The sequence below is a fragment of the Syngnathus floridae genome, chromosome 2, assembly GCF_059516105.1.
Source record: "Syngnathus floridae isolate MCC-2025c chromosome 2, RoL_Sflo_1.0, whole genome shotgun sequence".
Taxonomy (NCBI): domain Eukaryota; kingdom Metazoa; phylum Chordata; class Actinopteri; order Syngnathiformes; family Syngnathidae; genus Syngnathus; species Syngnathus floridae.
Genome location: NC_142414.1, coordinates 14,267,938 through 14,294,204, shown reverse-complemented (window position 1 = coordinate 14,294,204; position 26,267 = coordinate 14,267,938). Strand labels below are relative to the sequence as shown.

Sequence of the window (26,267 nt, the reverse complement as noted above, 5' to 3'; positions counted from 1 at the left end):
CAACAACTATGGACACCGTAGGCTTTATTGAATATGCAGATATTTACAATGTTTTGTGCAGAATGTAACCGGTACGAAGCCAGACAACAATATGTACTGCACTGTCCATTTTCTAACAAAGTAGATTTTATGGGTGAAAACACTACATGTTATTCACTGAAACACTACTGGACCTTCATGATGATGACAAGTCTTCTTTTCACACCAACAATAATTCAAGACAAAGCGATGAAGGAAAAAACATCTGCAACAGTTTGCGTAAAAATTAATAAAAAAATGAGAATAGCAGAGTGATGCCATGTAGGGTGCCAGAGGGGAAAATGCAATTAAACACACCAACAAAAAAAAACATGCCCACTTTTGAACTCCTTCTCTCAAGCATTGAAGCAGGAAACACAATTCTTAAAGAATCATTTTTGGCAATTTGACAGAGCAATCCAAGTGCAGCACTAATAGTATTATTCCTTAGACTTATTATTACTATAAGAGTCCACACAAACTCAAGCATACAAAATAAGGGTCTCGGTTATTCTCCCTATTGACTTTTAAATGTTCTATTTTAAATATACAGACTAGTCCTCTTGCAGGGGAGTAAAACCATTTCAAAGGTTTGCATTAATCTTGACAATCACACAGTCTAAAAGACTGCAAATGTACTCAAGAGCACCCCTTGCACAAAAAAAAAACCATCATCATCTCCTGACATCAGTTCTACAAACAAAATTGGCTCCTGCAGGAAATAGGTAGCTAGGAAAGATGGACAAATTCAAACCTTTTTTTTTCCTCTCTACCCCATGTAATTCAGAGGAGCATGGCCATGGCGTCAACATTTGTTATTATGATTAGTCCAAAAACACTGGCTATATGTATACAGGCACTAAACAAAAAAGGGAACTTAAACTTGCAGTGTAAATGGTTAACCTAACAACTGCATATCTTCTAATCTGCAGCTGTCATTCACCACTTTGTCACTTCATGACAAGCAGACATGCCGCTCAACAATTACAGGAAGAGGAGTTACATCGGTGGGGCAGTGCCCTCAGCATCTGCAGCGGGCGGTACGTTTGACTTATGGAAAGGAGTTTCCTTATAAATGAACCAGCAGTTGCCACCCCACAAGATGAAGTTAAGGAAACCAAAAATCTGCACACACACACAAAAAGAGGAGCGGAGGTTAATATGGGTGGACATCATGTTTGGCTTTATATATTTGACTTTTGTGACGCTTCACGAATGTGAACTTACCACCGAGGCGTTGAGTCGGCCCATGTGAGGCGTGGCGCCAGCCGTGCACTTGTTACCATCCTTGCACACTGTGAGAAGCGTCAGAATGGTGGACGGACTGGTGGACCACTTGACGTCGGACAAGCCTTTGGCCCAAGCGGAGGAGGAAGCCAGCCACATGAATGCAAAGGCCGTAGTCAGCAGCAGGTCCTTTTACAAGCAAAAGAGTCATTCAATCATTTTTGGTGGTGATTTAAATTGCCACACACTTGGATCATTTAAAGTGTTGATAACGGCTGGCGCTCTTTGACAATATAATGTTGATGACTAAACAAATATGTGGGCTTTCTCCTGAAAAATTGAACATTTTGGAAGTATAAGAAGAAGTCCATCCGACACCAGTGATAAACAGTTCTGGCAGATTTCCTTATAAATACACAAGTCAGAAAAACTAATCATTTTTGATCAGTCTAAAATTTTAATCATAAATGTATACAGGCACAGTCACATGCTTTCAGTGTGTAACAGAATTTAAAAGCAGCCTGGTGCCGTCAGCTGCCGTGACAGCCAATATTTCATTTACGGTGCTCTGTGAAGCCTCTTTCACACTGGGCATCTAAAGCTAACTTTTTCCTGGCTTGCTTTCCTGTGTGTATAAGATGTATAAGAGTTTATTTCTTATACATGTGCAAAAACCTTAAAAACATGCCATCACTGTTCTGTGTAAAATTAATAGGGAGAAAAATATTTAATCTATTCTGGAATAAAGTGGTAGCATAACAAAGAAAAAAGTGATAAACTGTGAAAACTAAAGACTGACTTGATTGTTTAATTTCATAATTGATGGGTCACGTTCACATATGTGCCCTTCAAATTGTAAATGTATATAATTTATACAATATGACTCCTTGAAAGAGTTGGTGAAAAAGTTTATCGTGAGTGTGTGAAATGCAAACCCTTACAAACGTACCACAATTGGGCCACGACTAGATCCTCTGTACAGATGCTGGAAGCCCAAATAGATGATGAGGGAGGCGGTGCTGTACAAAAACGCCAACACTCCGATACAAACGTAAAACTGTGCCGAAGATGCGTAATCTCCAGTCAGGTAGCGCACCACAGGCTTGGTTTGATTTGCAACACAGGTGGGAACATCATAAGGATGTTCCATCAACCTGCGTAAAGACAGGAAAGAAATAATGGCGAGAATGCAAAAGCACACATTTTCTGTTAAGAAAATATATAATACTAGACAAAAATGTCACACAAATATGACAACCAAAATTTTCTTGCAATATGTCCTGTGTGTCCCTACTTTTCTAAGCATATTTCTATTACTTTGGTGGAATAAGAATTAAGCTGATTAAATCACCCTTTACTCGAGAAACCGGGATGAACGATGGCATGACTGGCCGTGCTCACCTGAACGGGTAGTTGAAATCTGCATGTATTTCTTGAATCTGGCTGCCAAGGCACTGGACGTTGACACTGGTCGTGCCGCTGTAGCCTCCAGTTGTGGCAAAGGCAAATATTGCGAACACCTGCAATCACAATCACACACAGACACACACAGTTGTTTAATAGACAGGAAATCCATAAACTGGTCATATCTACATGCCTCAAATTACTTTTGTTTATTTTTAACCTTGCAAGACACTATACACATGCCTCAAGGTCACTTGACAATTTCCTAAAAATGCAGCAGACCCTATTATAAAAATATAATAGTTGTGGCACTTTATATTCAATAATAATGGTGCAATCGCCAGTTTTTTTTTTTCATACTTGATTTTTGGTAATATCAAACTTGTATTCAGCCAATAGAAAGGGGGAAGAAACCCTTAAAACTCGCTATCCCCAAGAACACTTCTTGCTTAGTCAAACAATAACTAGTGAACTACTGTTGTAGAGGATCTTGACTTTCATAATGGACGCATGCAGTGCATCTGAAGACGTTGAAACACTCTATTCGCGGATTTTCGCCAGTCACGGGCCAGCCCGGTTCCTTTCCCCGCGAATAAAGGGGGTTCTCCAACCTCAAAAAAATACATGTTTAAATACAGGGATTTCCTTTATGAAAGAAATGCATGGGTAGACTGCTAGGCGGAATTTATGCAGCGCTGAATTAACAGCGATATCTAACTATTGGGAATAGTTTAGTATGCTCACGGACATTAAACCAGCTAATTAGCGCGCGGCATCACGGAAGTGGACAAGATGTAAACGTACGTCATTCCACTTTGCTGATGTTTTTAATGCTTTTAGCTCATGAAATGTCTTCAAAGTCATTTTCTAGTCACAAGATCAGCGGAAAAAAAATCAGTTTGCAAGCTGATTTTGTCGCTAGTGAGAAAGAAGGAATCACGAGCGATTCATTTAGGCATATGGCGACAACTAAAACTTACCCATTCGAGCAATCGGATAAACGCCAGAGGCTCTTTGAGGGGACCCAAGTCGAGAGAAAATCTCGAAGACAACACTTTCTAAGAGATCATCGAGAGAGAGCAGAAGTTACTTGAAGGCGTATTTGCTGGAATTAAAGTGCTGTGCTGTAATTGTTGTTGTTGTTACCTGGGCAACAGATTCCATCGTTTCCCCACAGGAAATGATCGTGGTGATTCTTTATTGTCGTGAATGCTGAGCGTTAGTTTTTATTCGCCTCCTGTGAGCTTGTCAAAACTTTTTCTTCAACTTCAGCCAGAGGAAGAGTGACGAACACGTGACCAGTGACGTGCACCGAAATTATAATGTGTCAAGGCGTTGTGAATCCCAGTGCAGTTCTAGGTAGGACACGCCCTACTGCATTCAAGACCAGGAAAGGTATTTTGCGACTTCAGTGTGACGAAGTGGCGGGGTTATCATGAATCACACTTACCAACTTCATTGTTTTAATTTTTACTAAGTAATCTCATATACCATAAAGGTCTACGTTTCATTGGGCGTATCCTGCCCGGATGCAACAGCCAATCACATTTTAGAAGAGCGTGTCTATGCTGAGAACGTAGGTGGGATTTATTATAACGCGTCAGGATACAATCGTCATACTTATGATGGCGACATCGACACCATATTAGATGTGGCAAAGTCAAGCAGTTTTTACCCCATTCAAGCAAAATTGTGTTCACTTAAACCTGGAGGATACCTATCTGTCCACGAGATTGAGATACCTTTGAATTTGCTTGTGAAATTTCAGGGAAGGAGCAAGTAGAGCACAAAAATGAAAGAGGAAAGAGCAGAAAAAAAGCAAATCCCAGAAATGCAAAAGAATTAAGTTCAAAACTTGTTTTGAATGTCACCGTCAATTTCTTTTTCTATAATGGAAGTGGAACAAATTATTGAATGAATTTGTCCTCAAATTTCAAAATGTGCTCTATCGGTGTGAAATGTTAGCCTTGCATGATTAACAATAGGCGGATACACGAGTTTATTATAACTTATTCCATCTAATGCAAGAGCATTTAATTAACCACCCTGTCACTTAACTTGTTCTGCCACTTTTTAATTTAGGCAGCTTTTTTTAAAATTTTTTGCTGCTGTGCATGATGGGAACGTGTCAGACTGGTTTTGCTGCCCGGCAAGTCAACAAGAGCATAATCAAATAACTTGGAGAGAGAGAGAGAGAACATTATCTCCTCCCTTCCTTGCCAAATCCTTGCATTTATCCTCTGAAGCACATTTGCGATGGGATTACATGGTAATATCAGACACTACAAGAGATTTATTACATTTACATGATCTATTTAGTTAATAACTTTCTTGCCATTTGAAACAGAGGATATGAAGAGTTTGTTGCCCTGTCACACACATGACTAGCAGTCATGGGTTTGCGTGAACTCTTTGGCCCATCGTCACATGCACACATTATTTAATCATGCACACACACACACAATCAGTGATACATAACGTTATCAAATATATATTTTCCCCAAATCAAAATTTTAATCCAGGAATGGACTGGCAAGGCATGTTGTTCTCCCCCTGACCCCCTAAAACATAATTGACCCGTTCTGTGACCTTGGAAATTCTGTAACTGTGCCATTGTTACCCTACGTATTTTTAGTTGTCCAAAGTGATTGATTGGAGCAATCCCTCTTAACTCTGGGTAATTTAATCTACAATCAACCTCATGCACGTTTTTTTTTTTTTAATGCGTGTGTGTGCAATGGCCCAATAAAATCTGCAGAAAAACACCCAACTTGCATGGTCCACAAAAAAAGATAAGGCGGCACCCGGACGTCCCCCAAAAGAAAAATCAGGTGTGTGAAACGGATGTAAACCTACTCATTTGCCAGTTCGTTTGAGTATTTAAAATTAAAATGGAAATCGGTCAGAACAGTTGACTAACATCAAAGAGTTGAGGTCGAGCTTTGTTTTGTTTTGCTTTATACACACGACAGTTTTGCTCTCAACCGACCCTGGAAGTCTTTTGACAGCCTTGTCTATTGTTACCTCCTGATAAAGACACCGCCCCTAATCTAGAACCAACCAATCAAATAGAGAAAAGGGGTGGAGCCACATGAAATGCCAGCCAATTACGTCCTAGCTTCTAGGTGCGCGGAGGTACAGAGCCATCAGGCACTATATTGCCTACCCGCTTGGTGTCAAGTGGACCATCCACAGTCTTCGGAGTTGAGCTTCTTCCGTCAATTATTTTTTAAAATATATTGATTACATTATTTTGTTAATTTTTGGCCCCATCTGACTCCTTTCAAATTGTGAATTTACAACTGTCAAAGGCGTTTTTTGTTGTGGCTTTCATCCGCACCACCACAGCCTGTATCGACCTTCAATTTTATCTGCGAGGCTTGAATTTTATTTATTATACACGGTTTTATTATCTTATTTTTTTCGATATATGGTTGTTTAGCTACAGTGGCGACAAGAATGGGACTTTCATTTCGTTGCTTCTTGCTGCTTTCCCTTTTAACTCTGTCAGCCTGTACGGATTTCCTCCTGGATATTAACAAAGCCTCCGGACGGACACTTTTACGAGATTCGAACCGAGCCAAGCAATCCGCGTTCGGCCGTTGGCGTCACAGTGTGAGGAAAAGGAGCGCCCCGGCGGACGCCTCTTGCGACGCTCTTCAAGGATATGAGGCCAAGTTGGGCAACAACACGCACCGTGTAAGTTACCAGCCGCGCTCCAGTTACACTGTGGACGGCCCAGGTAGGCAGGTAAACTAATTGGTCCTGTAACTGCGGCTGGATTGCAGGTGTCGAACGGAATGCGTAGGTAACGCAATATGGTAGTACAGCGAAATCCGTAAAATAGCTGTTAAGGTCCATGAACAATTGTACACCACTTAATTGTTGTCTGAAATGCAGGTGATGATCACAAGGGTTATCAAAAATATCAATATTGCAAACCATCATATTGTATTAAATGGCAAAATGTTTGCCATGGAAGTGAAGGTTCAGGAACACTAAATGGCGACATGATGGATTCAAGAACAGAATGTCCATTTACACTAATTGGCCCCTTAAATGGTGGCTGGAATAGAGGTGCTGAACACTGTTGGTTGGACTATATAGCTGTATCGGAATAGTGATAAAGCAAAGTTTGTCAAATAGCAGGAAGACCAATTGGTTTTAAAAAGGCGACTGGATTGCAGGTGTAAAACTGTATGGGTGAAATATATATCTATACTTTGCACTGTATCAAATCAATTCACCAATGTCTAATTTAGCTTTCCTGGATCTCAGCTACTAATTGACCTTAAAATGGTGGCTGGATTGCAGATAGAATAAAATATAGCTCCCATCTTTTTATACAAACTGTCAAAACCGTCCTCCTTATATCTGACCTATTTGTCCGTTGTTTGCAAAAATATGTCAGTTCTGGAAATGCTCCACCTTTTGTTGTGCCAAACCTTTTTGCTCAACATCACTACAACAATGATGTGATGATGTGATGCCATGGAATGGCTACAAAGCATTTGCTTGTCATTTAGCCTTCTGTTGTGTTGTGGGCCAAATGGCCCCATATGAACTCTCCTGTTTGTTCCTTTTGAACAACAAAAAGGAAGAATTATTTATCTGAGGTGCATAATGTGTTCCTGTGTCGCATGTCTCTAATTATTTGTGCAAGATTTCATCTCAACAATTGTATCGTTGGTGTACAATGTTGGGAAAGGGTAACCCGCTATACTCGCTGCACTGCTCTCAACCAGTTTTGCCGCTTTGGCGTTCTGTTGTTGTTGTTCCAGTGATCTACGTTGCGTATTTTGCTCGAAACCTTTTTGAAGCTGATAGCTACTTTTTGGGAAGGTTATCAGATAAACATTTTTGAAATAACACATTTGGTCAAATTATCTTGAATAATCTTCATAGTATATAATATTGTTAATAATTAATTGTTAATTTATTTTAAGTCACAGATCTTGTGTATGATTTCTCTCAATAACAAAATTTTCTCCTATGAGCGCTAATTGTGGTTCTTGGGGGATATATGGGGGCCATGTTAATGAATCCTGCTCTAAACTATCTGCCTGACTGGAAAGGAGCACAAGGAAGTGAGTGGCCTTGTGACCGACTGTGTGCGAGTTATTAGTTAATTAGTTAATTTCCGGTTTGAAGACATTCAACAGTCGTGGTTCCTATTTAAACATTTCAAAAGCAGTCATTTATTCACGTTGGAAACATTTGATATTTAACATGTACATGAATATATTAAACAAGAAAAAATAACAATTTAGTGAGCTAATATATCTGCACAAACGTGCACACTTTTTAAATTACAAATTACATTCGAACTCAGGTTAAATGGGGGTCAACATTTAAAGTGCCTCTGATTAGCCCCAAATAAATTTCAGATGTTCTAGTCGGATTTTCCTTTCCTAACAATGACATTAGAAAACCCCAAAATATGAAACATTACTATGAACACCATCTATGACCACAAAAGCGTGTATGTATGCGGTGGTTAAAAACCCTTGGAGATGATGAGGAACAAAGCAGTTGGGCCAGGAAACTGCGCAATTGTGCTGAAGCCCAATTTGTCACCACTTGCATCCCTTGCACCATCACCTCAGGCAACTTTGAATATGTGCGTGCACAATAGTGTCTCGTGTGGAATATTTAAGTTAACATGAATATTTACACCAGTTGGAACTTGTTATAGTCTTATCACCAACCTGGTTAATTCAGAGGAAAAGTTCTAAAAAAGAAGCTTTGAGGCCCTGTTCTTGTTCATTTGTTTTGGTCTGAAAACATGTTTTTTGTTTTTTAGCATACTTTCAATGACCTGAGTGGATCAGTGTCACTGGCTTGGGTTGGAGATGGCACGGGGGTAAGTCTTACATCACAAATGATTTTTTTTTTTTTTACTATGCATAGCTTGTATATTATTTTATTTGCCCGACGATACAGTGCTACCTTGACAGTCCACATTCAAAGCAAAATTTCCTCCAAAGAGTTACAGTCATAAAATCCATGCAATGTTTTAAGGAACTTTTGAACATTATTATCATACATATAACTCTATCAGATTTTTATAGATTAGTTCGCGTCGATTTTAATTTAATCTATTTTTTGGTGGTTTACATACAGTGGTTAAAAGAATGGCCTTCTGCCATGCATTGCTAGCATGAACAACATGGCTACGAACATAGCAAAGTTAGTTCACAAAACACTCAGTCAATGTTGATAGCTTAGTGACTTGTCTGTTTCTTAGTGGGAATAAGTCGCTCATCTTTTCTTTTGAAAAATGGTCACTAGAGGGATCGGAAAAGTTGCTCTGCAAATTTGTTAGTCGCCAACAAAGCATTAATCGTCAAGAAATAAGCTACCTAACAACTGAACTCAAATGAATGGATAAAATGAATGAATCACACAGCTGTAATCCATTCTATGTCTCCTCCTTGTGGCAGGTCATCCTAGCTTTGACCACATTTCAGGTTCCCTTCTTTATGATCAACCTAGGACAATCTAAACTCTATCGAAGGTATTTGTGGCGCTGTCCCATCTAATGTCAGACACGGCGAGTTGCTTTCTGATTTGACACTGATGTCATTTCTTCCAGCGAGGACTACGGTAAATCCTTCGAGGATGTCACCGACCTCATTAACAACACCTTAATTCGATCAGCGTTTGGCATTGCTACTGGCCCTGAGAATTCTGGAAAAGTGAGTCAAGTGCACTTGTAGCCGGTGTTGAATATATTTGGATTTAACAATCTGGATTTTGTACCACAATGCGGCAGGTTATCTTGACTGGCGAGGTGTCCGGTTTTCACCGCTCTCGGGTCTTTGTCTCAAGCGACTTTGGAAAAAGTTTCACCCACCAGGAGCTGCCCTTCAACCAAAACTCGGTCCTCTCGTACAATCCTGAGAATTCCAACGTGCTGCTGGGCCTCAGCGACAAAGTAAGCAAACAATGATCACCTGGTTTAAAGAAGACATTGACACCTGAGAACATTTTGGAACTGTGAAAAAATCCTGAATATGTCGTTCAATATGTACGGATTCAAACTTGACCTAATTAATTCGGGATGTCTGACATGCCTTGTTTTTTTTATTGCGGCACCAGCAATAACTTCTGCTTGTCAATAATCAGTCAAGTGTTGACACAGAGTACATTTATTAACACAGTCCAAGTTTGTTAAGGTTCATCGCTCTGAAGTCAAACAGCTTCAGCTTCTTGTTGGTTTTTTTTGGTCCTCAGAAAGAACTGTGGCTGACTGAAGATTTTGGCCGCAATTGGAAAAAGATCTACAGCAATTCTGTGTGCTTGGTGAAATGGTGAGAGACTCTCATTTTGTCAATAAGCCAACTCACTTTTAAGGTGGACAAATAGTCCAAATATTTCCCAGATCATTTTTGAAAATAGGCCGCTAACAAAACATTGCCTTGGTTGTTTAATTTCACATTTGATGGTTGGAAAGTCACAAAAACAATTGGGACACAGCACATTCCAAAGTCCACCATAATATGTTAACTTTCATTTTCTGTTCATTTGGATGTGGCAGAAGTAAACATGTTCAAAAGTGCTGTTCAATTCACTTTCTTGTACACAGAACGGTTGATATATAAATGATGTAGTTCATGCCCGAGTTAATCCAACTTGATGACACTCATTACTAATGTGAGACAAACAAGTTCATGTCAATTCTCCGGGGGGTTTCCTTGCCGCTCCAGCAGCTCCACCTCTGCAGTAAAAGTTGCCTGGCAAGCAAACTTGTTTTTTAGAGGCACTTCCTTGTACACACAGCAACAGTCAAAAACAAATATTTACGAAGGGCCTGTCTCGTATATTGCATGGTACTCAAGCCATACCGTGTTCTATTAGTCTAAATAAACTCACAACCATTGTTCCTTCCTTGCTGCAGCACACGTTTGTTTATCATGCTTAATTAAAAGCCTGTTTCTCCTTTAATTCCAGGGGGACGGAAAATACCATCTTTTTTTCTGCCATTCGCAATGGATCCTGCAGTAAGTGTTCCAAACCGTCAGTGATTAAACACTTCATTAATGCCTCACTGCTACCAGTTGTTCCTAGCGTACAGTTTTCATGACTAAATTGCCCCTTTTGTGTTATTCAGATGATCACGGAGCACTGGAACTCATGAGGACGACTAATTTCGGGAAAACAATCAAGACCGTCGCTACTAAGATCTACTCTTTCGGCCTCGGCGGTCGCTTCCTGTTTGCTTCTGTGATGACAGGCAAGGTTGGTATGCGGCTAATAATAATAATAATTATCATTATTATTATTATTATAAAATGAAAAGGATTGCACATAAATGTTAAATAAAAAGATGGAAGTGTGTGTGTGATGTCATGGTTAAATGGGACCTTTTCACTAAGATTCACTTCTGTGTGAAAATTGTTGCCTTTTGGGACCTAATGGATGTTGGACCATACTTGCTGGTCTGTGTATTTTTCTCAACTCATGTCAGCTCTGGTGTTACTTTGCAGGCCACTGAGAGGATGCTCCATGTGTCGGTGGACCAAGGCGACACTTGGAACATGGCCCAATTGCCTGCCATCGGTCTCGAGCAGTTCTATTCCATCTTGGGAGCGAGCGATGATATGGTTTTCATGCACGTAGATGAACCGGAAGGTCGGTCCAGTAAGCTGGCACTTTTATCTTAACAACAGGTGATTGGTTACATTACCTGTATATGTTTCTTCAGATGATGGCCTCGGCACCATTTACGTCTCAGATGACCGGGGCACCGTCTTCTCCAAGTCACTGGAGAACCACCTTTACACCACCACAGGGGGCGATACTGACTTCACCAATATCACCTCCCTGCGAGGAGTTTTTACCACCAGCGTCCTGGATAAAGGTAGCTCTCATCATGTGTCTCAAACAAGGGTCCCTGAGCCGTAGCTTAATGGGGTCTGCAAAACAATGAACAAATGACATCATATTTCAAAATGTGCATACATGCATGTTGTTTCAGACAAGACTGTGAGGTCTGTAGTGACCCGTGACATGGGAGGGGAGTGGACTTACTTGCATCAGCCTGCCAACATCAAGTGTGACTCGCAAAATGTAAGCCCTTTTATGGTGAGGGGAATGAAGCTTTTCATTTCCAAACGTTATTTTCAATAAATAGATTTTTTCTTTTTTAGGAATAATTTCCAAAATAGCTGTTATTTTGGAAAAACTGTTGTATCAACCCCTCCACCCCCATAGAAAAACACTTAAAAATTTTAACAGAACAGGAGCACTGAGCTCTGGCCTGTTGAATTATTATAATGCACAAACGTTTTTCATTCTTGACATTTTTGCTGAGGCAGTAGAAAGGATTATTAGCATTTCCAGTTAAGATAAAATCTTTATTTGAGCTAATAGTTTGTGTTCTACAGAAAAACTGGCCAATTGGCGAGTTTGCCAATATCGCTGACTGTATTTCCATACGTTTGATTTAATTTCAGCATTTTGGAGGTCCTCTTCCCATGTATTAATGCTACTATGTCTCTGTTGGAACAGTGCCATCTCCACATCCATGCGTCATACAGTACCGCATTGAAGCTCAATGTCCCTATGCTGCCCCTGAGCGAATCAAATGCTGTGGGCTTAATATTAGCTCATGGTAATTACACTTTGAAATATTGATTGATCACATATTTGATTTTTGATGCTTGAATGGACATTTATGTGCTCATCTTCGCAGGGAGTGTCGGCGATTCCGTCTCTTCGATGACCCCCGACGTGTTTGTCTCTGATGACGGAGGCTATACGTGGATGAAGGCACTGGACGGCCCGCATCATTATGCCATTCTGGACTCGGGTGGGCTGCTCGTAGCTGTGGAGCACACCCCAGATGAACCGGTGGACAAGATCAAGTGAGTGTTGCTCTCACATGCTGTAGCAAAAATGTCTTGTTTATTTTTTCTGAGTTTGTCCACTCTTGAACAGATTCTCTACGGATGAAGGACAGTGCTGGCACACGTACACATTCACTGAGGAGCCTATCATCTTCACCGGCCTGGCGTCGGAACCGGGCGCCCGCTCCATGAACGTCAGCATCTGGGGCTACAAAAGCGGCATCCTCAACCAGCATTGGGTCTCCATTACTATCGACTTTCGGGATCTCCTCACTCGAGACTGTGAGTGACGGGCTCCATTCTTGATTGTGGCTATCCCAGCATCTACAATGTAAACAAATAGTACAGAAGGAAGGGCACGTGAATCTCTGAAACCTGTGTCTCTTTAAATGTGCATGCTCACTGAGCTACAGATGTGACATAGTGATAAATGCCCTCACAAAATGAAAAAAATTCACACATCTGTTTTTGAATCTGAAAAGAATGTGGAAATCACGGACATATATAACTGGAACATTGACCATGAAAAAGGGAATTTGGGGGCCACTGTGTAACTTTTTGTGTTTGTTGACTTTCTCTGGAGGTGCGGATGCCGATTACGTGCAGTGGTTGGCCCACTCGGATAATATCAGCGACCCCAACAACGGCTGCATCCTGGGCTACAAGGAAACATTCCTGCGTCTCCGTAAGGATTCTGTTTGCTGGAACGGACGAGATTATTTGGTCAGCACGCGGCCGACGCCTTGCCCATGCACTTTGGACGACTTCCTTTGGTGAGACGGAAGACGCATTGATTAGTTACATTAGGAACGTTTAGTGCCTAAATTGAAATTTGGTAATGAAACATTTATGAATGTATGAATACATGGAGGTACTGTGGCATTTGTTGGCTTCAAGGCCTCTTTTGTGATGTCCTTTCCTTGTTGATCTAGTGACTTTGGATTTTACCGCAAAGAGAATAGCTCCGAGTGTGTGGAGGAGCCAGACATGAAAGGCAAAGTGCTGGAGTTTTGTCTGCACGGTCGAGAGGAACAACTGCGGACTCAAGGGTAAAAAACCTTGCGTGACCTCAATTCAGACAGCATCGAATAAGATGTTCTTTGTCTAGAGTCGGGAGCCGAGCGTTCAATCTATTTGATTCATACATTGGAATTTACATTGCTCGCAAAACAATTAGGGATATTGGGGTTTCGGATGAAATTTCAGGATTAACCTAAAATGTTGTTTGTCTAATAATTAGATATATCAAAATTATTATTATTATTTTTTTTTTTGTTTGTTTTCCTTAAATAATATTTATAGCCTTATTTAATCTCGCATGTGTCATATGCTTAAATTAGTCAACTTTCTCTCCACAGCTACAGGAAAATCCCCAGTGATAAATGTGAGGGAGGTACGATTCCTGAGCGCAATGAGATTGACCTGCGTGTGCATTGTGTGAGTGATCTGCTCAACTCGGAGATCCAGGTCAGTACAGGTTCTAGCTTCCTTTCTTTTTGTCTTTGATTTTTGGATCTTTCAAGTGTCCTTCATTTATGTTTTTCTTTCCTCTTCTTTTTTGTCTTTTCTGTTGTCTTTTTGCTCAATTTTTTGAAAGGGGAAGTCAACCCCCAAATTTTCTTTGTGCAGCCAAATTCACCCGTTTCACTCCATCTCAGGGGCGGCCATTTTTCAACATACTAAACAACTAAAACTATGATGTTATTTTAAGTGGCCACGCCCTAAGCTGTATAAAAATGTGTGAATTTTGCTGCTTAACTCATACTCTACAAACGCAACTTTAATCAGAATGTGATGTTTATTGTCATGTTAGATTAAAAGACCTCCCCTTTTGTTATTATTATTATTTTGTTACAGAAACAAGGCCACCACTCCTCTACATCTGTCGTCGTCGTGATAACGATAATAATCATGCTACTGAGCATCGCCGCCGGAGTTGTCTTCATCAAGAAATACGTCTGTGGTGGCAGGTTCGCATGAAATTAACTCTTCTTGTGTACCAAATGTGTCTTATGCATGTTGAATTTACTGCTAGTGGGAATGAGTATATTTTCTTTGAGAGAATTTGCACAAGTGATACTTTTCTGCCATCTTTTAGGCCCACATATTTAATGTCGCATGTATGGAGAGGTATTTACAAATCATATTGACTATATATGTGCCCTAACATTGAAAGGTCCATCGTTTGCAAATGTGTACCTTGACATTGACAAGCAACTAGTTTATTTGTATGCAACGGACAGATCTGGAACGTGTGGCTTGTGTTCTGGGCAGGTTCTTGGTCCACAGATACTCAGTGCTGCAGCAACACGCCAACGAAAACACAGCAGAGAGTGTGGATGACAGGTTGGACGACCAACTGGAGAGCAACCACCGCGTCAACGGAAAGATCGACTTTCACGACGACTCTGATGAGGTAGGCTGACGTGGGTGCGGCACGGCCAGCAACTAGTAATTGATTTGTGTCGCTCAACATGTCTGTGATTTAGTTTTAGTAACATGATCGGTTTGGTGATAATAATCTTGATATATTTTCCTAATGTTTCATCCCAAATTCTTTTCCCATTTTATATTTCAGGACTTGTTGCAGTAGCAGCTAAAATCAGTCAAATCATCTATTCTGGAGGAGTTTCCGGCTTTGCACTTTAGCAAACAGACACTCCTACCATCGCACTACTTCTTCCTTTGGCTTGAACTTTGTTCTGGTATCACTCAGCTGTCTTCTTCCTAACTCTCACGAATGTACATGCTCAGAAGTAAGGAGAAATTGATCTGGAAGGAAATGCATAAGATTTTCTACCTTTCAAGCAAAAAGCACAACTCCAAGCTTCCATTTGATAGCAATAAGATGTACGTACTTATTTCCATGCATGTCAGTAGCGTCCATGGTGTAGTATAGCTCCAGATGCTATGCTTGATAAATGAAGGATGAAGAAAAATATTCAAGGCAAAATTTCATCCGTCTCCAAGTTGGACCACAAGCCTCAAAGTTTCTCATAATGATCAGTTATCCAAGAGTGTATTAAATAGAGCTCATCCTCAATAAGGTCACGTTAGGGTGAGTCTGTTTTTGCTGATTGTGTGAGAGGCGGATTACAACTTGGACTGGTCGCCGTTCAATCAGAGGGCACATGGAGACAATCAATGGACTGTTAAGAATGTCCTGGAGCTTTTTGAGCCTTACCTTTGATGTAAAAAAAAAAAATTGGGTTCTTGAACCTTAGATGTCCAGAAACCTTTGTGGTCCAGGAACCTTGGATGGGAATTGCTCTGCTTTTATGTAATATTTGAACATGATGAATTTAGTTCACAGGTCTAAGGTCGGCACATTTAACAAAATATGTGTGACTCTGAATAGGACTGTCTTTTTCAAACGTAAACTGGTTTTATTCAAATGGACGGCTAACGTAAAGCTGGACTATGAAACACTCAGAAATGACAAATAATTTGGCGGCTAACCAGTTGTCGGCTAGCGTAGAGAGCTAAGGCAGTAGTTTACATCTCGTGTCGGACGTGACAAACAAACCAGGCAGGCAGACAGACAGACCATCTTTTAGCATGGCACAACTTGAAGGCAGTACTGTACTTGCAGTTTTAATAGCACAAAACAAAGTGAAGTTCTAATCACAAGCTTGTTTGTCATGATTTCAACAGTTTTGTACTCAAAAACAAATTGCTATGCAGCTCATTGGTAGCTACAACATGAGTTGGGATATCATCCATGGATTTTGTGTAGGTAATTAGTCATGACAGACAACATGAGCAATTTAATGTTGGAAATGTTGTAAAACAAGACAGGCTTATAGATAAGGATGTGTAAATAAGTTTGTTTTCCTTTTACCTTTAATGTAAGTTTATACTGTAAATTCATATATTGGTATATTGATACAGTTGGCTAGAATATGAAATCTTGAAGGATGCTCATTTCTTTTCGCAATATTAAAGTGAGTGTCCAGGTGTCTCGGTAGCAACTCTCCACTATTCTAAGAATAATCAATGAGAGCAGAACTATCTAAATTAGTTACACTGTGACATCACAAACTATTTTTTGAAGGGCTCAGTTGCAAACACATTTGGAAATAATCAGCTAACAAAAGATCAACTTTAATTTGACAGTTGATGGGTGGGCAAGCACTCCAGACACTATTTGTATACATAATGTTTAAATAGTCAATGTATGTAATGTCCCATTGAAATGTTCTTTTTTGTTCCTTCTCCTTGAGGCATTTGCACTTCTCTCATACCTTTTTTCTATTTATTTGTGCTTTGCATGTTCAGAGTGCAGTTAATGTGGTGTGGATCTTGTTTGAATTTATTTTTGCCTATTGGCTGAAGTCATTTTTTTAACATTCAGGCTTTTTGGGGATTACCATGATTTGGATGACTCCGAATCTCCACAAACGTAAACATTTTTAGCGAAGAAATTATTTCTAATATTGAGACAGCGAGTTACAAATAACTGAGGTGATGCGATTAGGCCAAAATGATATGCGATGCAATTGCATTCTTCTCGTTATCTATAAATGAGGTATGATTTTTTTTTTAAGGGTTAATTGTAAATATGCAATCTTTGTATCTGCTGTTTGTATCATTTCAGACAATTTTATCTTTGGGTTTGCCAATAAATTTCTGTTGTTCCTCTACTTATGACTACTGCTGAACTTAAATAAAAAAAAAATTAAAAAGTTGAGGTTAGAATGTCGGGTTGGCTCTCGGCTAGCAGTCTCTTGTAGCCCGTTTGCAAAATGAATTGTCCACCCCTGCTCTACATAGACAGTAATATTGTAAAGTAACCTATTACTTTCACATTCAATGAATGTGGTATGAATGGTAAAATGAAATATATTAGTTTTGAAAATAATTTGCCCAACACTGCTTATTATTCACAAAGCAATCTTGTATTTTACTTGTCTTTTATTAGATGGACTACATTGAAATCTTTTGCATCAATAGATTCTGTACAAAAAATGGCCGTTGCAATCAAAGAAGTCATTCCCAACCTGCAGCACAGGTTCAGCTTTAGTGCCCTGAAACTTCTCGAGCTCTTCCTCAGAAAACACTTGTCCATCCCAAGTCTCGTCTTCCGCCTCTGTCAGATTGCCATTGGCTGAGTTGTCCTGTCCTGGCCATGTCGTTGTCGCTGCGGCATCTTTGTGGCCTTTTGGCGGCATCACCGGAATGGTAACGAGAGCGGAAGCTTTGATAGAGGGTTTATTTGTGCTTCCAGTCACAGGAACCAAAGCAGCTTCTGGATTTCTGGTAGGCAGGAACTGGCGTGGTGAGTGGCCTGCGTGCAGAGCTGATTGACTTTGCTCTGTTCCGGTCTCACCCAGAGGCAATGGTGAGCGCTGAAGCCTGGACATCACCTTAATAAAAAAAAAAAAAGGTTCTGCACATATTTTAAGTTCCCTTGTCTCTCAGTTTGGTTACTCACTAATGAATTCCCATCAACTTTTCAAACTTTGATAATTTCCAAAATTTTGCAACCTTACCTTTGCATCCTGCTCTGCTTTCCTGTGAGGCGTCGGGCTGAACTTGGTGCGGAGCACCCTCTGGATCACTTCGGGACTGACTGAGAAGCCTTCAGATAGCTGTCCAATTGTCCACTCGTCCGGATGCTCTCGCTTTAGATACCTATCATTTGGGTAGATGTATACTGAATTTCTTAATGTAAAATAATGTCAAATATCCTGATGCGTATCGTCTTGAAAGCCATACTTCACGATACATATTGTATCGTGTTATACATTGTATGGTGAAGTTGATGGCAATACCCAGCCCTGGCATACCTGATGGTCTCCATGGCCTCCCATGTCAAGGTCCTCTCTGGAGCACCTGATGGTGTCATCTTCCTGTGCAATTTGTTGTATTTGATCATCTTCTGCTTCCTCTTATTCTCTCTAGCAAAAAAAAAAAAAAAAAGAATTTCTACTGTCATATTTAACAATGTAACAAACTTTATACGCATTCCCGTGTGGGTGACTAGCCGAGTTATGCTTTAACTTTGACAATAGTATCATTAAAATTCAGGGCCATGATTCATGTCATAATAAGTGGAAAATATGACATTTCAGAAGCAGCCTTACTCCAATAAAACGTTGAGTTTGTCCTCGACCTCCTTCATGATATCGTCTTCATCATCATCATCTTCATCTCTGCGGGATCCGTATTGCTCTCCGCGTGTCCTCCCCACACGCCTACTGCTGCTGGCGTAACGACAAAACGCAGTGGGAGGACGAAGCGGCGCCACCACCTTGGGGATGCACGCTGATGGGGTCGCTACTGCCCCAACCCACCGGGAGAGCACATAGAAACGTCCGGCAGCCATGGGTCGCAAACGTGGCAAGTTGTCGGTTGGAAGTTGGAAGAAGTTTCGCGTTCTTGTAGTTGATCAACAGATCGGGATGACAACAATATCCAATTTGATGATATTGCATCCGTGCCCTCTTCGCTACCCGAACCATTTCCGGGTTTTGTACGGAAACAGTATTTGGACAAATAACATGTGCGCAAGGAAAAGGCGAAAGTAATGCACCCAAATGACTGTCTTTTTAACCAAATACTGTAAAAGAGTATTAAAGTACCTATGGCAACACTTCTTGGACCATAAGACTTTCCATCTTGGAGTGTTTGTGGTTTATTGGGGCAGCAACGTTGGAATTTTATTTCCATTCATTTGACCGGCGAATGCTAATTTCAGATACGAATGAATGTGCTGAGTGAGACTCAAAACTCAAGACGGCAAAAGTTTCATAACCATTGGAGTAAAGAGAATTCCCAACGTGACATAAATGAATACTCTTGTGCGCCAGTTGCGACGTCTTCCGGGCGCTCAGGGCACTGCACAAAATCCCTCCCATTTTTCTCCTCCCTTCCATCTCCCTCCTCTCTCCCTCCCTCCCCCCGTACGGGGTTGCTTCATTTGCGGCCATTTTGTTCGCTCACTTTGTTGATTGGGCTTTAGCAAGCTGTACTGGAGCCAATCAGAGGGAAACCGGACAGCAGCGAGCACACGGTAAGGGAGAGCCGATTGAAGGCATTGGGTAACTGTCAGCACGGATTGGTTTGCCGTGGACCAACCAAATGACTAACCCGACAAAGTGCACAAAAATCGAATGACGGTCGTACGTTTTGGGGCCTGTGTCCAAATTCGCGGGACACGATCGTTTCGTGCTTCGGTCGGGCAAGCTAACTATTTAGCTTGCTAGTGCAAACAAAGGAACGGTGGGGAATGGCTTCGTTCGCCACCCTTGAACGACTTCCAGCCAAATATAGCGGACTAATGCAACTGACTTATAGTCCACCCTCGTGATCAAACTCTTTCAAATAGCTCGTCAACCAGGCCCCAATATTAGCGTTATTTACTCCCCCACCCCCTTGTTGAGTTAGCTAAGGCGCCATGTCGCCCTGCTAATAAAATAACATGCAATAATAATAATAATTTTCAAAATGACGAATTGGTACTGTTTTCTCTTTTATAAGAATCTCCTGGGTATGCACACGTTTTCCGTTTGTTTTAACTTGGACATTTTTTTTTGCTAAATTATGGAAATATATTTATAATTTTACTGTAATAAAGCCACATTTTTCCCCTTGTTTTGAAAATATATAGTTTGACTTCAGTGACTACCCATCTGTAAATAAATGAAACTATATTATTAATCTTATACTGTTGGCTAAATGTCACAGATATGGATGCATTACTCAGAGACCTAATTTTATATTTCAATTTCTGGGTATTGTTCTGCTACCATGTATTAATTTCAGTTTCAATTTACTGTTTTCACTGTCATTGTGGTTATCCCATCGCCATATGTGAAGCGCTTTGTTACTGCTGCAGCTGTTATGAAATGTGCTATATAAATAAAGTCTTATCGTATTGTATAATAAACTCGTATCGCCCACTGCTCATGGTCATAGTTATGTGTATAATAAATCAAAAGTGCCAAAAATGAAATGCACGTAATAATCCTGTGGCTGAGTTAAATACTGTTCGATCTCCCTGACAGCGTGTGTTTCTGTTGAAGAACGGCTTGTTGGTTAAGCGGCTATGGAGCAGTACACGGCTGCCACCACGGCGACTGGAGAGCAGATTGTAGTGCAGACTGCCAATGGACAGATCCAACAGCAGGTGAGTTATCTATCGCTCTTGTCTCTAGGGGAACGCACACCACCACAACACACTGTTAAACATTTAATGTTTGACATCCCAACCACATGGACTGGGAAAACGTGCAGAATGGGAGCCTCGTGATTTGATTATGAAACATATGGTGCTGAAATTGATTTTAAAGAAGCAAACATGATTTTATCCCCGTCATTTTTCTTGGATGTCAACTTTTATCAATTAGAAATCCCACCTTGTTTAGATGTTTGACTATTATATATTTGGTTATAAATGTTTAATACACTGTTGTGTTTTTTTCTGGGTGAGTTTAAAATATTCTAATGTCTTTGAATAGGCCTTGCATTTGGTGCTGACAGTCATATCATTGTTGCTGTTATGATACTTTCTGTTTTAAAGATGAACCCTATCAGGTGGAGTATATTACAAGCCATAAGAGAAATAGTCAAGTCTGACTTGATGGCTTGATACAGTTATTGCACGTGAAGGTTATGCCACCAAATATTGTGTTATTCACTTGAAGTCCATTTAACAATATCAGTTCCAATACTTTTGGCTACTTGAAAAGCAGATCACTTCAAAAAAGTTGCACTTCTAAACTTTTTTCTTATATTCATTTTTGGATCTGAAATCCAAATGTCTTCGGTATACAACTAAAAACAATGCATGAAACTTCACCCAAGTTTAAAATAGAACTGGTAATGTCATTTTAAATATTAACAGTCGTCTTTTCTTAAAAGTGTTGTGAAAAGCAAAATAGACTCCAGATTGTCCTTTTTTTGGGGGCCGTTCCAACTTGAAGGCAGCTCTACTGTGTTGTTTAGAAAAAAATAAAATGAAGTTGCCTTGTGGTGACTTGCCCGCAGGCCCAGGGCACAGTGACCGCTGTGCAGCTGCAAACGGAGGCGCCCGTGGTGACAGCCTCGGGCCAGCAGGTGCAGACACTCCAGGTAGTGGTGTCTTGGCCATCCTGTGTCGGTGGCGTATGCCTCACATATGACTCCATATTTGCTGTTTGGGATCTCATGACCATAATAATAAATATAATAAATACATCCGGAAGTTTAAGGGTCCTATTTTTAGTCAGCTGGCGCCTATAACGTCATTGCCGTAACGTCACAAGTCAAGTCTAGCGTGTTTGGGGCCGCGTTGTGTAAAAACGGGTGTGTCGTCATTTTTTTGTATTTTGAGTCTGGTCACAGTCACACAGACAGCGGCATGCACCAATTGGTGAAGAGCAGAGAAAAAAAACATTTTCTTTTGAAAAATTAATGCCCTCAGGGCCATCCGCTGCTGGGGTTTCATTTTAAACTATCACTACTGAATAAATGTATCGTCTCTCCCGCCACCATTTTGAATGTTATGAGGATCGACCTCTATCCCCAAAGAGTGATGTAAATGAATCCTTTGCATGTTGTTTCAAGAAAACACCTACAAAAAGGTTGCAATGCTTATTTTCAATTCAAAAATATTCGGGCCTGAGCGTTAATATTTTATGATACTAATTCTGAGAAAAATCGTTAAAAAAATCGTCGACTTTTTTTTTTTTTTGCCAATAAAAAGGTGAGCCAAAAAAATGTTAGTTTTTTTTTTATGATAAGAGCTAAAATTGGTCTAAAATGCCATGCAGCAAATTTGGAGCCCTATGTGTTTGCATACAACAGTCGGGGCAGATTGCTTGTATTTTCATGAAGCATCAGACCCACGGCATGCGTCTCCCAGCTGTCTGAATTCACTGCATGCTGCTCACTCAGCCCAGCGTCTCATGTGGCGTTTTCCTGTGCTGTCACTTTGTGCCATGACTTGTTTTCTGATGTTGAAAACATCTACAAAGTGTTTTTGGTTCTACGTGATCACAAGTGAATTGCATGAATTCATTGTCATAGTCCACACAGCAGGAACTTTCATTGAGTTTTTCACTTTTTGTTTTCTAGTTGTAGTTCAAATGTTCTGAGTGGTAGAGAGTTTGGAAACACAAACTCGTACTTTATTCTGCTTGATTTGAATTACTGTGATCTGTAACGAGTGAGTGAAGTAAAATTATGTTTTGCACTTGCAGGTGGGCAAGGACAGTCTATCATAATTTTTTGCAACGTAGTGTTGATATTAATATCCATGATAGTTTTTCTCACTATGGGACATTTTTTTGTTTTTATCATTTCGTCTGTATTTGCCACTAGCTTGTACACTTATTGTTTTATTTGTCTTTTGCCTGTCAAGTTATTGTTGCTCCTGAGTGTTTGCCAAACAGTCAGCCTTCGCTATTGGCAGAGGTTAGGGGCCGAGATGCACCGCAACTAGCAAAAAATTTAGAAGTGTAGTCTCAGGTAAATTTCCATACAATTTTACAACCCTAGCTATGTTTGTCTGGAGGTGACGCAACTGGCGAGGGCTGACTGTACATCAAATAATTCTCAGGCTAGAAGACGAAAAGAGTCTGTCCTTCATGTGAAATCAGTAATTCTTGCTGTGCTGCTGTGACAATGGTGGTCCTCACATGCAGGTGCAGGGGCAGCCTCTGATGGTCCAGGTGAGCGGCGGGCAGCTCATAACGTCATCCGGACAGCCCATCATGGTGCAGGCCATGTCAGGGGGCCAGGGTCAGACCATTATGCAGGTTCCTGTGTCTGGGGCTCAGGGATTGCAACAGGTTAGGCAAGGAACTCGCATGAGGATGTGTGTTTGCATTCTGTGTACTGATGTAGTGTGTGTTTGTAGATTCAATTGGTGCAGCCTGGTCAGATCCAGCTGCAAGGTGGTCAAACTCTGCAGCTCCAGGGTCAGCAGGGCCAGCCTCAGCAGATCATCATCCAGCAACCCCAGACGGCCATCACCGCTGGACAGAACCAGGTGTTAAATATTGGCCAACAAAGTGTAAGAGATTTATGACACATTATTACCACTAACTTTTGGCATTCTTGTATTAACATTCCGGTAAGGATCAAGAATTACAGTATACTTACATGCCACTTAGAAAATTCTGGTTGAAATCACTAAAGTCAAAAGTCAAGTAAAATGTATTTATATAGACTCAAAAGAACTTCACATGCTAGTCTAGATTCAAACCGAGTACCTTAGTTCTATGAATCTGTGAGGAAACATTGCTTACCATTTGACCAGTGTGCTGCATGAAATCCAATCTATAAAAACGAATCAAATCTATTAAATGTATTTTCCCTGCAGGGTCAGCAGATCAGTGTGCAAGGTCAACAAGTGGCTCAGACAGCTGATGGACAGACTATTGTCTACCAGCCAGTCAATGCAGATGGAACTGTACTACAGCAGGGTAAACAGAGGCACACAACACAGACACTAGCCAATCGTAGTGCCATTTTTTAAAAATGCTTTTCTGTAAATTATGGCGATACTACTTGGTGTTGTGTTACTGGTACATATATCTCTGTCTCATCTTCATACTTCACAATAGCTCTTCTGATTAAATGTAGTGGCACACTATGTAAGCACCAGATGAAAATAGATTATGTCCCATGTAAACAGGTGACTTGGGAAATTCACTAGGCCATAAAAACACACATGCACAGTAGTTTGTGAAAACAGTTTGTCTTTACATTCTTGTTTATTCATTTTTAATAGAATACTTATTGGGTAAATCTCGTAACCATAAAAACAGTTTTGGGGGGGCTGGATTAATTATCGGCATTCCAATACCTAATGGGAATATTGATACGTACAGCTACAAGTAAATTGAGATACAAAAAGGTTAATTCTTTATATGCCCTCTGCTTGTAAGTTTTCTAAAAGGAGGGTGTGTGTTTGTTAGGAATGATCACAATTCCCGCCGCCAGCTTAGCGGGTGCCCAGATCGTACAGGCAGGAGGTGCTAACACCAACACCACCAATAGCCAAGGCACTGTGACCGTCACCCTGCCCGTCTCTGGCAACATGGTCAATGCAGGTGGAATGGTCATGGTAAGACCCAATGTTGAGGTACCCAGCATCTTATTGCGTTTGTGTTTGTTATCAATTAATCATAAACACTGCTTGGAGGTGTAATTATGATTTTTTTTTTGCTTCCCCAATCTAAATAAGTCAATCGATGCGTTAGGACCAAAATGAAGTACTGCAGCATTTTCTGAATTGAAGAATATAATTGTACCCTTAGTACCCTTAGAAGAATATAATTGTACCGTTCTTTTACCGTTCTTGACCAGATGGTGCCCGGAGGTGGCACAGTGCCCACAATGCAACGGATTCCTCTGCCAGGCGCCGAAATGCTGGAGGAGGAACCCCTCTATGTGAACGCCAAGCAGTACCACCGCATCCTAAAGCGAAGGCAGGCCCGTGCCAAGCTGGAGGCTGAGGGCAAGATCCCCAAAGAGAGGAGGGTAAGGCTCATTTGTCATCATGGTGGTTAGACGGCGTCGGTTAGAAAATCCAATGCAAGCTCTTGTTTTTACTCTCAGAAATACCTGCACGAATCTCGCCACCGTCACGCTATGCAGCGTAAACGAGGCGACGGAGGGCGGTTCTTCTCACCCAAGGAAAAGGAAGAAATGGCCTTGGCATTGGCACAGGTAAGAAGCTAAATTATTCAAAGACATCACAATCAAAACATTTTATGCACCAATTGCACTTGAGTAAAAGTACTAGTACCTTACTTAACAGAGCTCAAACTTTTGCCAGAACGGCAACTACACAACCGGTGTCAGTTAAACAAAAAAATATATATATTTAGTAACCATAAGTGGCTGATGTTATTTTTATTGCATAACGTCATCATCAAAGGGTGTGGGGGGCCTTGTTTCTATTTTGGTCTCATTGTGCTATAAATAACCAATGCTTGTCTTCACAGCAACAGCAGGAAGTGGCACAGGCGGCAGCCGACGAAACGGTGGCTCAGATGATCAGAGTGTCGTAGCATGACTCAGGTTGACCCTTCATCCTGTTTACCAGCTCGTCTTATTTGTCACTCTGAGCTTCCGGCTAACAGGCCAGCAGCAGTAGATGCCCTCTTTTCTGGAACTTCTCATTCTCTTTTTGTTCGTGCGTGTGTGTAGTTGAAAAAAAATATCCTTCTTCTGGATAAATATTTCGCACTGCAATATTCTCCCTGACAAAAGTTATGGCTACCCCGTCTTGTCGTTTGTAAAACTATTGTTTTAAGTTGAAATGCTTTCTTTGGCCAAACACTTAGCACCTACTATTTATTTCCCACCCAGACTAAGTCATGGTTACACCAAGTCTACTTCGTTCAATGCTGATAATGAATGACTCATGACGTTTAACTGGTACAGCCTTTTTGGGGGGGAGGGTGTTTGAACTTGTTAATGCATGTTCTGATTTTCCTTTGTTTTGAGTGTTCCCCCACACCCCCAAAAAACATTTGTGAAAATATTGTATATTAATCATGTTTCCCTCCCCGACTGTACTTTAGCTTGCCAGCTTTTTGGGACATTGTATACAATGTTGTTAGGATTTTTGTTTATAGGGAAAACGTTCTATCCACACGTGTTTGACTTGTATATTTTTATTCATTAAATGAAGCAATGTTGTCTTTTTTACATAAGCAGTTTATAAAAAATTATTGATTGAATGCCTATTTAATTAAACAGCAGTCAGTCACATGTGGTTCCTTGTACTGTTGTGCAAAATCTTTTACAGGTGCTATTTTTCACTTTTTT

The 26,267-nt window shown here is 40.6% G+C and overlaps 4 protein-coding genes across 13 annotated transcripts; 2 read left to right on the top strand and 2 right to left on the bottom strand.

Moving 5' to 3' along the window:
- Window positions 1-7: 7 nt before the first annotated feature.
- Window positions 8-4,040, bottom strand: sypl2b (synaptophysin-like 2b). Its single transcript, XM_088357698.1, has 6 exons — window positions 3,796-4,040; window positions 3,630-3,707; window positions 2,647-2,765; window positions 2,195-2,399; window positions 1,246-1,434; window positions 8-1,143 (listed from the first exon to the last, which is right to left on the bottom strand). Exons 1-6 carry the CDS (start codon window positions 3,811-3,813, stop codon window positions 1,018-1,020), a joined length of 735 nt encoding a protein of 244 aa, XP_088213824.1. The 5' UTR covers window positions 3,814-4,040; the 3' UTR covers window positions 8-1,017.
- Window positions 4,041-5,792: 1,752 nt separating this feature from the next.
- Window positions 5,793-17,143, top strand: LOC148402005 (sortilin-like). Of its 2 annotated transcripts, none has more exons than XM_088357402.1 (20): window positions 5,793-6,348; window positions 8,453-8,512; window positions 9,093-9,166; window positions 9,245-9,347; window positions 9,425-9,586; window positions 9,886-9,962; window positions 10,603-10,652; window positions 10,763-10,890; window positions 11,139-11,283; window positions 11,357-11,512; window positions 11,630-11,721; window positions 12,163-12,265; window positions 12,347-12,518; window positions 12,592-12,782; window positions 13,084-13,273; window positions 13,433-13,549; window positions 13,859-13,967; window positions 14,358-14,470; window positions 14,775-14,916; window positions 15,079-17,143. In XM_088357402.1, exons 1-20 carry the CDS (start codon window positions 6,109-6,111, stop codon window positions 15,091-15,093), a joined length of 2,439 nt encoding a protein of 812 aa, XP_088213528.1. In that variant the 5' UTR covers window positions 5,793-6,108; the 3' UTR covers window positions 15,094-17,143. The 2 variants fall into 2 exon arrangements, with proteins under 2 accessions (XP_088213528.1, XP_088213519.1); XM_088357393.1 differs by having other exon boundaries at window positions 11,630-11,722; window positions 12,158-12,265.
- Window positions 17,144-17,376: 233 nt separating this feature from the next.
- On the bottom strand, window positions 17,377-18,994 carry ngrn (neugrin, neurite outgrowth associated). The gene is made up of 4 exons (XM_088357654.1): window positions 18,587-18,994; window positions 18,290-18,400; window positions 17,993-18,134; window positions 17,377-17,866 (listed from the first exon to the last, which is right to left on the bottom strand). Exons 1-4 carry the CDS (start codon window positions 18,826-18,828, stop codon window positions 17,447-17,449), a joined length of 915 nt encoding a protein of 304 aa, XP_088213780.1. The 5' UTR covers window positions 18,829-18,994; the 3' UTR covers window positions 17,377-17,446.
- A 368-nt stretch (window positions 18,995-19,362) lies between these two features.
- nfyal (nuclear transcription factor Y, alpha, like) lies at window positions 19,363-26,214 on the top strand. Of its 9 annotated transcripts, none has more exons than XM_088357543.1 (10): window positions 19,363-19,515; window positions 20,528-20,631; window positions 21,492-21,578; window positions 23,129-23,275; window positions 23,344-23,499; window positions 23,809-23,911; window positions 24,407-24,573; window positions 24,798-24,971; window positions 25,050-25,160; window positions 25,439-26,214. In XM_088357543.1, the coding sequence occupies exons 2-10, from the start codon at window positions 20,551-20,553 to the stop codon at window positions 25,502-25,504; spliced, it is 1,092 nt and encodes a 363-aa protein (XP_088213669.1). In that variant the 5' UTR covers window positions 19,363-19,515; window positions 20,528-20,550; the 3' UTR covers window positions 25,505-26,214. The 9 variants fall into 9 exon arrangements, with proteins under 9 accessions (XP_088213669.1, XP_088213729.1, XP_088213719.1 ...); XM_088357559.1 differs by having other exon boundaries at window positions 19,388-19,515; window positions 20,510-20,631; window positions 23,344-23,475; XM_088357552.1 differs by having other exon boundaries at window positions 19,388-19,515; window positions 20,510-20,631; window positions 24,407-24,555.
- The last annotated feature ends 53 nt before the right edge of the window (window positions 26,215-26,267 follow it).

Coding starts and splice junctions, on each gene's coding strand:
- sypl2b (XM_088357698.1), bottom strand. Junction 2,400..2,646: donor GATTTCAACTACCCGTTCAG/GTGAGCACGGCC, acceptor GTCTTTACGCAG/GTTGATGGAACATCCTTATG. Junction 1,144..1,245: donor GCCGACTCAACGCCTCGGTG/GTAAGTTCACAT, acceptor GTGTGTGTGCAG/ATTTTTGGTTTCCTTAACTT.
- LOC148402005 (XM_088357393.1), top strand. CDS start 6,109: ATGGGACTTTCATTTCGTTGCTTCTTGCTGCTTTCCCTTTTAACTCTG. Junction 11,513..11,629: donor CACCAGCGTCCTGGATAAAG/GTAGCTCTCATC, acceptor ATGTTGTTTCAG/ACAAGACTGTGAGGTCTGTA. Junction 14,471..14,774: donor AAATACGTCTGTGGTGGCAG/GTTCGCATGAAA, acceptor TGTTCTGGGCAG/GTTCTTGGTCCACAGATACT.
- ngrn (XM_088357654.1), bottom strand. CDS start 18,828: ATGGCTGCCGGACGTTTCTATGTGCTCTCCCGGTGGGTTGGGGCAGTA. Junction 18,401..18,586: donor AAACTCAACGTTTTATTGGA/GTAAGGCTGCTT, acceptor TTTTTTTGCTAG/AGAGAATAAGAGGAAGCAGA. Junction 17,867..17,992: donor AAGCAGAGCAGGATGCAAAG/GTAAGGTTGCAA, acceptor TTTTTTATTAAG/GTGATGTCCAGGCTTCAGCG.
- nfyal (XM_088357543.1), top strand. CDS start 20,551: ATGGAGCAGTACACGGCTGCCACCACGGCGACTGGAGAGCAGATTGTA. Junction 23,912..24,406: donor TGGAACTGTACTACAGCAGG/GTAAACAGAGGC, acceptor TGTGTTTGTTAG/GAATGATCACAATTCCCGCC. Junction 25,161..25,438: donor TGGCCTTGGCATTGGCACAG/GTAAGAAGCTAA, acceptor TTGTCTTCACAG/CAACAGCAGGAAGTGGCACA.